The 10,980-nt window shown below is 36.0% G+C and overlaps 1 protein-coding gene across 2 annotated transcripts in view; it reads left to right on the forward strand.

Moving 5' to 3' along the window:
* tbc1d22b (TBC1 domain family, member 22B) overlaps positions 1 to 10,980 on the forward strand; it is a 47,543-nt gene that overhangs the window by 18,936 nt on the left and 17,627 nt on the right. For both annotated transcript variants that reach the window (XM_046871322.1, XM_046871323.1), the window contains 3 exons: positions 894 to 1,022; positions 2,788 to 2,853; positions 10,170 to 10,284. In XM_046871322.1, the coding sequence (XP_046727278.1) occupies positions 894 to 1,022; positions 2,788 to 2,853; positions 10,170 to 10,284 (310 nt within the window). The remainder of the gene's footprint in view (positions 1 to 893; positions 1,023 to 2,787; positions 2,854 to 10,169; positions 10,285 to 10,980) is intronic.

Raw genomic sequence — 10,980 nt, forward strand, 5'->3', positions numbered from 1 at the left:
TCCATTTATTCATTATCTGTCCATCATCTATCACTCATTCTCCATCCATCCATTTATTAATTATCTGTCCATCATCTATCACTCATTCTCCATCCATCCATTTATTCATTATCTGTCCATCATCTATCACTCATTCTCCATCCATCCATTTATTAATTATCTGTCCATCATCTATCACACATTCTCCATCCATCCATTTATTTATTATCTGTCTATCGTCCGTCCGTCCGTCCAACCGTCCGTCCGTCCGTCCGTCCGTCCGTCCGTCCGTCCATCCATCCATCCATCCATCCATCCATCCATCCATCCATCCATCCATCCATCCATCCATCCATCCATCCATCCATCCATCCATCCATCCATCCATCCATCCATCCAGCAGAAGATCACTATTAATTGCTCCAGTACACTTCTTAACACTTCCCAAAACACTCTGGAATGTTCTCATGGCTCTTGAAATCCAACACTGAACTAAAACACTTTGTTTTGGTTTTATCCATTTCTGCATATATACAATTATTCTCCTGTAAACCTGTGGAAATCCTCACTGTCCAACTGGATAAACAAAACTTTCTCTCATTTTCTTTAACGGTGTTTAAGGAGGAGGAGGAGGAGGAGGAGGAGAGCATTGTCTAATATGACGCTCCAGAATCTCTCATTGTGGTTGACCTCCGGTGATTGTAAAGGGACAAATACGATCGTTATCCAAACACTGAGTAAACATTGGTGTCCTGTATATGGGGGTGGAGTCATCATGAAAGAGACCACACCCATCAGGATAGAAATGTTTCATGCTAATCATAGGAACAAGATTATATACTGATAATGATGTATAACATGACCATCACCTGCCTCATTTTCTCCTCTGTTTCTCATCCGTCACTCTGTTTCAGGGCTATCTGCCGGCTAACATGGAACGTAGGGAGCTGGTTCTCCAAAGGAAGCGTGAGGAGTATTTTGGCTTCATCGAGCAGTATTACCACTCCAGAACAGACGAGCACCACAAAGACACCTACCGACAGGTCAGATAATCTTCTGTATTAACTAGAGCTCGGCCGTAGTGGATTTTACTGAGAACTCAGATATCTTTTAAACGGATACTGGATAAAAATAAACAAACAGAAAAGTCCATGTAGAAAACTACTGAAAATCACTACTAAAATAAAACCAGTCCCAAAGCAGAAATTCAGAAGGACTGAGACTTTGCAGACATGTACTTTATGCCCCAAGTGTCTATCCATCAACCATCCATCCATCCTCATCCATCATCCATCCATCCATCCACCCATTCATCATCCATCCATCCATCCCTTATCCATCATCCATCCATCAACCACTTATCATCCAATTATCCATCCATCCATCCATCCATCCATCCTCATCCATCATCCATCCATCATCCATCATCCATCCATCAACCACTTATTATCCAATTATCCATCCATCCATCCATCCATCCATCCATCCATCCATCCATCCACCCACCCATTCATCATCCATCCATCCATCCTTTATCCATCCATCCTTATCCATCATCCATCCATCAACCACTTTTCATCCAATTATCCATCCATCCATCCATCCATCCATCCATCCATCCATCCATCCATCCATTCATCATCCACCCATTCATCATCCATCCATCCATCCATCCATCCATCCATCCATCCATCCATCCCTTATCCGTCATTCAACCATCCATCCATCCATCCATCCATCCATCCATCCATCCATCTCTCATCCATCAACCATTCATTATCCAACCATCCATCTCTCATCCATCATCCATCCATCTCTCTCTCTCTCTCTCTCTCTCTCTCTCTCTCTCTCTCTCTCTCTCTCCATCAGTGTGTGAGGCTCCGTGGTAAAGTCTCAGGTAGCATGCGTTACAGAAGGAAGAGGCAGAGATCGATAACTTATAGGTTATAAAAGTTCGGGTTAATGGGGCAGGACTGAGGTCTGGCAGCCACGTACTTAATTCCTTTCTTTCTGGTTCTGTGGGATGAAGCTGCCCTCAGCCCCGAGCCACAAAATGAGACGTGGACCTTTAGGGCTGTTTATGAGGTTGTACTGAGCATCTGAATGGCCTCTGGCTGTCTGCAAGACACTAAATGACCTTTTAGTGTCGACGTCGATATGAATACGGGTGCGCATTCCGCTGAACTCTGTCTGACCTCTGACTGACCTCGCCATACCCAGCCGTCTCATTTCCAGTCCTGCTCGGTGCAATTTACCAGAACGTCTCATTACATATCATCTACTGTCTTCTCGGTGCTCACGTTTAATTCGGCTGCACGTTATAGCGTTTCTAATCGTTTCACTAACAGGAAAAAAAACGATGCGATATGGAACGATACACTGCGAGGAAACGGCGTCTGCAATAACAATTACAAAACCCGGGGAAGACGCTGCCCGAGCGCCGAGACGGAGACGGTCACACGTGTGGGTATTTGAGGAAATAGGATACGAGCGAGTGGTTTGGTTCTAATCCATTTCAGACTTATGTTTGTTTTCGTGGCGTATGGATCTCTCTGAGTGGGCTCGGCTCGTTACGGATCGGATCGATACCGCCGCGTCCGAGCTCGATTGATTTCCCGCGCTTACTGTAAGAGCCAACGCATGAAACTCTATTTAGCTCGTTCTGGCTTTTATTGATCCGCCCCGAGTTTTGTCGTAAATGCCTATGTTTTTAGACACTCTAAATTGGTGTGTGTGTGTGTGTGTGTGTGTGTGTGTGTGTGTGTGTGTGTGTGTGTGTGTGTGTGTGGTGTTTCTTTTCTTTTTCAGATTCATATCGATATACCTCGGACGAATCCGCTGATTCCGTTATTCCAGCAGCCGCTGGTACAGGAGGTGAGTCCTGTCCTCTTTTTATTCTCTTGTCCCTGCAGTCGTCTTTTCTGTAAACGACGTCTGCGGAGTAAAGACTTTTATTGATTTCGCTTTTTACGGAAGTTATTAAAAAGTTTAGAGACACTCTGGAAACGACATTATTTACCAGTCGCACGGCTCCTGATTTACTCAGGACGATGTCTTTGGCACACTGAATTATGAGGGTCGGTGCTCCCTGTGACTGTGCGTGCAGCCTTATGCTGCCATCTGTTGGGGTGTTATAGAACTAGTCTCGTGTCTCTCTGTGTGTGTGTGTGTGTGTGTGTGTGTGTGTGTGTGTGTGTGTGTGTGTGTGTGTGTATATATATAAAAAAAAAATAACAGAATTCCAGAAAGTTTATATATTTATATATAAAATCATGTCCATAAGTATTCAGACACTTTATTCACTAGTGAATTGATTTGTACTTCAGATTTGAGACCTTTTGGGTTTAACACAACAAGCTTTACACACCTGGATTGGGGGATTTTCTGACATTCTTCAGGGCAAATCTTCTCCAGCTTGGGCAGGTTGGATGGGGAGTGTTCCTGGACAGTAACTTTCAGGTCTTCAGAGATGTTTGAAAGGGTTTTAGTCAGGGTTCTGGCTGGGCCACTCGAGGACTTTCACAGACCCAAGAAAAGACTGAGGTGGGAGTGTGAGGAGACTGAGAAAATGCTGAGAAGACTGAGATCCTGAGTGGTGTGATGCAGATTTTTATTTAGAAGATCTCTGTACTCTACTTCAAGTCCCTGCTGCTAAAAAATACCCCCACAGCGTGATGCTGCCACCACCATGTTTCACTGTTGGGATGGTTTTAAACAGGAGATGAGCGGTACATGGTTTCCTCCAGACGTAATGATTAGAAATGAGGACAAACGGTTCAGTCTTTGTTTCATCAGATTGGAGAATCTTGTTCCTCACAGCCTGAGAGAACTTCAGATACCAAATGAATTGTTGTACCAGGCTAAATAATTATACAGACAAATTCACCATGGAGATGTAACTGATCAAACAGGTAAGATCTCCATGGGTTAATGACTGCTGTGAGGAATATAGCTTCTCCTCTGGTCATGGAGAAGAAGCTCCTCTGTGTCAGAAGGTCCAAATCACTGGCATGCATCAAGCAAAGAAAACAACTCAGGAGATTTCTGACACTTCTACAGTTCAATGTTTTGTACAAATCTGGAAGGATCGTGATGAAGCATCTTCTTCCAGGAAAAAAAGATTCAGGAAGAAAATCTCAAACGATCAGAGATCAATTAAACGTGTGATGAAATCAAATCGTGTAGTGTACGATGGCCATGGTGAGGTGAGTTTGGAGGAAACAGGTTCTCCTTTTCTCCTGTTTATCTGTGAAACGTTTCCCATCTATAGATGACATGTACAGATGGATATTAGATGGAGCTTCTGGATATTAGGTTGAAAACCAGTGGAGTATTTGTTTTCTGAGGGAACACCACCTTCAGCTTCAGACCTCAGTGCACAACTTCATGCTGACCCACTTCATACTCTGCTCATATAAACCCTCACAAATCCCAATACTGGATTTACCTCAGTGTTCTCCTGTGTGAAGGTCATCATACGCTGGCATTTCCTCCAATTATCATTATTATCATTATTATTATTATTATTATTATTATTATTATTAACATTATTATTATTATTATCATTATTATTATTATTATTAATAACATTATTATTATTAACATTGTTATTGTTATTATTATTATTAATATTATTATTATTATTAACATTATTATTATTATTATTAACATTATTATTATTATTATTATTATTATTATTATTATTATTAACATTATTATTATTATTAACATTATTATTATTATTATTATTAACATTATTATTATTATTAATAACATTATTATTATTATTATTATTATTATTATTATTATTATTATTATTAACATTATTATTATTGTTATTATTATTATTATTATTAACATTATTATTATTAACATTATTATTATTATTATTATTATCATTATTATTATTATTATTATTAACATTATTATTATTATTATTATTATCATTATTATTAACATTATTATTATTATTAACATTATTATTATTAACATTATTATTATTATTATTATTATTATTAATTATTATTATTATTATTATTATTATTATTATTATTATTATTATTAACATTATTATTATTATTATTATTATTATTGTTATTATTATTATTATTATTATTATTAACATTATTATTATTGTTATTATTATTATTATTATTAACATTATTATTAACATTATTATTATTATTATTATTATTATTATTATTATTAACATTATTATTATTATTATTATCATTATTATTAACATTATTATTATTATTATTATTATTATTATTATTATTATTATTATTATTATTATTATTATTATTATTATTATTATTATTATTATTATTATTATTATTATTATTATTAACATTATTATTATTATTATTATTATTAATTATTATTATTATTATTATTATTATTATTAACATTATTATTATTATTATTATTATTAACATTATTATTATTATTATTATTATTATTATTATTATTATTATTATTATTATTAATATTATTATTATTATTATTATTATTAACATTATTATTATTATTATTATTATTATTAACATTATTATTATTATTATTATTAACATTATTATTATTATTATTATTATTAACATTATTATTATTATTATTAACATTATTATTATTAATATTATTATTATTATTATTATTATTATTAACATAATAATAATAATAATAAACATTAACAGTTACAATTTTTAATAAAATGCCTGCCTGGTTAAATAAAAATCATATTTTATAAAAATAGAATAAATGTAATTAATGCAATACACTTTATTATATTGATTAAATTGGCACAAATAAAATTGATTCAATAAAATAAAATAATTTATTAAATAGTTTGCATTTGTTAGACCCCATTTGGCTAATACAGGTGTGTGTGTGTGTGTGTGTGTGTGTGTGTGTGTGTGTGTGTGTGTGTGTGTGTGTGTTTTACATTTAATATTTTATTTTTTAAAGATTTGTTCTATGTAACTGTTTTACTGATTTTAGCAAATCTGAACAAATGTTTTCATCCTTCATTCTTTCGCGCTCTTGATTTGTGTAATTGTCAGGATTTTCTCCTTTTAAGCGAAATTCTTGAAGCTGGACATAAAACGCTAAAGAATCCATAGCACTAGTGTTAGCTGCTAAACAGGAAGTGGCTAGCGGCTAATGCTAGCGCTATGGATTTAAGACTTTTTTTAATTATTATTTGTCACAATCATCGTTACATGTAGGATAAAACTTGCAGTGAAATGAAAAGTAAAGAAAAAGAAAAATCTTGACTCTTCCTGGTTAGCGCTAACGCTAACGCTATGGATTCTTTAGCGTTTTCACGCATGCACAAAACAAATAGTATTTCCTGTACGGAGCGAGCAGCCACAGTGACACTGCGCTAACTCAAGTTTCTTCTTTTAGTGCGTTGTCTATTTTTTCTCCAAGTTAAAAAATGAACTCAAAGTGCGAGGCGGAGACTAAAACTTGCGGTCTGCCACTTAATACGTCCCCGAGGGAACTCCGGTTGTAACTATGTTCCGCACGTAAAAAAGGATCGCATTCGGTACAAAGCCCTGTAGCGAAAAACATCGGTGTGAATACGTGTATCGTTACACCCCTAGTTTGAGCATTTTATTATGTTGCCAAATCTATTCTATTAATTTTTTTTTTCTGTTAATTTCAGGGTTTTTATGTCCGTCACACGTTACGTCATAATGAAGTTTATATGCCACAAATAACTTACATTTGAAATATTGTATTTCATATAATAATAATATTATAAATATTAGTTGTTAACAACAAAGTGTATTTCCTCTCTTGGTAACTGGGAGTTTAATGTTCAGTGAAAAGGTGAGATGGGTTCAGTGGGTTCTTTTGAGTTCCAATGACTGGGTTTACTGTTGTGCAGTAATGAGTAGGTGACACCAGGGGGTGCTAAAGCTGTGTCTAGACTGTTCAAACCTCTGAGAGCTTAAACTCACGTTCTTAATTCCATGTTGTGTGGAAACGAGTGGCTTTCACTCAGAATCACTGACTTATGGTTTAATTTATTTTTGTTCATGAATATATATTCAATCATTCTCAATAGTCCATTCTTTCCATTTCATAGCGTTTCTTTTGGGCGATTCAAGCAGGTTTACATTGCAGTCACTATCCAGTCAGATTTCAGACGTCACATTACGTATTGACGTAAGCAGCAGAAACTCAAATCCACGTTTCTCAAAGCCGTTGCTTTAGATTGTGGTTCGGACACTCCGAGGCCCTCTAGCTGGCGTCCAGTCACTTCTGCATTCTCACGTGGACGGTCAGAGAGCAAAATCACGTCTTCACAGCGACTGATACAAACAATTTTAAACAATAATTTTACTGAATATTTTGAGTAATTATTTATTTCATTATAGTTTATTTTTTTTAGCATTTCTTTTTACATGAAATCGTCACAATACGTCTCTATAGCAGGTCTTCATAACGCTTAATAAACTGCCCATAGAGACGAGACAGCGTTTTAGATTTTATATACGAGTCATAAATTCAGCTTTATCTGCTTTCTCAGTAGACCCCCTCTCTCTCTCTCTCTCTCTCTCTCCTCTCTCTCCTTTATCCCCCCTCTCTCTCTCTCTCCCTTGCTCTCTCCCTCTCTCTTCCCCCCTCTCTCTTTCGCTTTTTATCTCTCTCTCTCGCTTTATTATCTCTCTCTCTCTTACTCTCTCTCTCTCTCTTTCTTTCTCTCTCTCTCGCTCTCTCTCTCTCTCCTCTCTCTCTCTCTCTCTCTCTCTCTCTTCTCTCTCTCTCTCTCTCTCTCTCTCTCTCTCTCTCTCTTTCTTTCTCTCTCTCTCTCTCTCTGCTTTTTATCACTCTCTCTCTCTCCTCTCTCTCCCTTGCTCTCTCCCTCTCTCTCCCCCCTTTCTCTCTCTCTCTCTCTCTCCCCTCTCTCTTTCGCTTTTTATCTCTCTCTCTCGCTTTTTATCACTCTCTCTCTCTCTCTCGCTTTTTATCACTCTCTCCTCTCTCTCCTTTATCCCCCCTCTTTCTCTCTCTCTCTCTCTCTCTCTCTCTCACTCTCTTTCTCTCTCTCTCTCTCTCTCTCTCTCTCGCTTTTTATCCTCTCTCTCTCTCTCTCTTTTATCTCTCTCTCTCTCTCTCTCCTTGCTCTCTCCTCTCTCTCTCTCTCTTTCTCTCTCTCTCTCTCTCTCTCTCGCTTTTTATCTCTCTCTCTCTCTCTCTCGCTTTTTATCACTCTCTCTCTCTCTCTCCTTTATCCCCTCTCTCTCTCTCTCGCTTTTTATCCTCTCTCTCTCTCTCTCGCTTTTTCTCTCTCTCTCTCTCTCTCTCGCTTTTTATCCTCTCTCTCTCTCTCTCTCGCTTTTTATCCTCTCTCTCTCCCTTTATCCCCTCTCTCTCTCTCTCTCTCTCTCGCTTTTTATCCTCTCTCTCTCTCGCTTTTTATCTCTCTCTCTCTCTTTACTCTCTCTCTCTTTCTCTCTCTCTCCTCTCTCTCTCTCTCACTCTCTTTTACTCTCTCTCTCGCTTTTTCTTGCTCTCTCTCTTTCTCTTTCTCTATTTCTCTCTCTCGCTCGCTCTCTCTCTCTCTCTCTCCATACCTCTCTCACCATCTCTTGGTCTTTTCTCATCTCCTCCACTTGAGGAACTTCTGAGGGATGTTTATTTTCTGAAATGTTGCTGTATGTAAATCTGGTTAGTGGATTTTTAAGGTGAAAAAGCACAATAAATAAAAGAATCAGAATCATCGTTTGTGTTTGTGAAGAATGTATAGAATATGAGAACGCAAGAATATTTGGAAATATTAGTGATATAAGTCGGAAACTTATCAGGAATTTACATGAATTTCTGGGACTTAATGAGAAACGTGGGGACATGAATATAAACTGTATCTTATACACACACTGATTAATAATAATACAGATATAAAACAAAGAAATGTTTTATTTTATTTTATTGTAAGTATAATTTTGTCACACAGCACAAGTGAGTTTTAAACATAAACTTGTGTAATATTTATGTCATTTACATGAATATTCATCAAGATGGACATTTATTGACATAAATTCACAATTTATTCCCATTAATTCCTGTTAATTCCCAGGGAAAGTTTCCACTCAACCCTACGCATCACTTCCTGTTTCACTGCGGGATAAATATTATATAAGATAAAAATCTAATTCTTGTTATTATTATGACAGTGGGAAAGACCCGGGAATATAACTGTGATATGGAGCAAAATGTTGTTGCCAAGGCATTGAAAATGCACATTTCAGGTCCACCATCAGGTCCACCATCAGGTCCACCATCAGGTCCACCATCAGGTCCACCATCAGGTCCATAAAAATGGACCTGTACGTTCATCTCTCTCATGAACTGACTTTTTTAACAAATGAAAAAAAAATATATATATAATATACACTATATGAACAAAAGTATTGGGACACCTGACCTCTCCTGCCATCTGTGGTTCTTCTCCAAACCGTAAACACAAACCTGGAGGCACACACTTGTATCAGATGCGGTAAAATAAAACTTTTTACGTTCACTTTGAGAATTTGAGACCCAAAACCTGTTCCAGCATGACAATTTCTCTGCACAAAGTGAGCTCCATGAAGATCTGCTTTGGGTTAGAGGAAGATCTCCTGCTATAGAGCTCTGATCTCAACCCTACTGAACTACTCTGGGATGAATGTGAACACTGACTGCACTCCAGACCTCCTCACCTTCTCACCTACATCACCACCTGACTTTACTCACACACTTGTGGCTGATAAACACAATCTAGTGGAACATCTTCCCAGAAGAGTGGAGGGAATTAGAAGAGGAATGCGACACTCAAAAAGCACATACCGAACTAATGACCAGGTGTCTGCAAACTTTTAGCAATGTAGTACATCGTTTATATATATATATATTATATATTATAGACTTTTAACCTAATTAATATTTTAACCCATTTGTTATAAAAGTTCGAATATTAGTGATGAAAATAAAATCTAAAAGGTTTTAAATCTCTAAAGACTTTAAAACTTTTCTTCTCTGTTTCTTTATTGTGTCTTTTAGTTTTATATTTAAATTTCTACCATTAATTTTTGTTTCATCTTAGAATATTTAATCTTTCAGAAACGTAAGGAGGATGTTGAAGTCACTCACAAATAAGTATAGAAAAATATATCTGACCTTCTTTTGTCCTTTTTTTGTAGGTATTTGAGAGAATTCTGTTTATCTGGGCGATTCGACATCCAGCCAGCGGCTATGTGCAGGGCATCAACGACCTCGTCACGCCCTTCTTCGTCGTCTTCCTCTCCGAGTTTGTGGGTAAGTCCAGTCCAGTACTCTGGGAGAAGTGTGTGTGTGTGTGTGTGTGTGTGTGTGTGTGTGTGTGTGTGTCCAGAATGTAACAGAGCAGGAAGGGATAAATAAATAAATACATACATAATCAAATAATAAATAAATACGTAAACACACAAATAAATAAATACATAAATGAATAAATAATAAATAAACAAATGCATAAACACACAAACAAATCAATTAATAATAAATAAACAAATACATAAACACACAAATAAATAAATATATAAATAAACACATATACAGAACTGAATGAATAAAAATAATTAAATAAATAACTAAATAAATGCATAAATAAATAAATAAACAAATACATAAACACACAAATAAATAAATATATACATAAACAAATAACTAAATTAAATAAATAACTAAATATAAATAAATAAATAAATAAATAAATAAATAAATAAATAAATAAATAAATAAACAGAAGATGGAGATACCTGCATACATTTTTCCGACAGCCAATCAGCTTTCTGTTCCTATGGAGATGGCAGCAGGAGACACCAGTTCTACACCCTTCAGTCTCCAAAAAACAAAAAGATCTTCAGTTGCTCAGTGTGGACTCCTGACCATAAGATCGATATGTGTTTCTTTTGGAACGTCTCGTTCCACATTTAGTCTCCATTTGCAGTTATAATTCTCTCCACTCGTCTG

The sequence above is a fragment of the Silurus meridionalis genome, chromosome 17 (genome assembly GCF_014805685.1).
Source record: "Silurus meridionalis isolate SWU-2019-XX chromosome 17, ASM1480568v1, whole genome shotgun sequence".
NCBI classification, from domain to species: Eukaryota; Metazoa; Chordata; class Actinopteri; order Siluriformes; family Siluridae; genus Silurus; species Silurus meridionalis.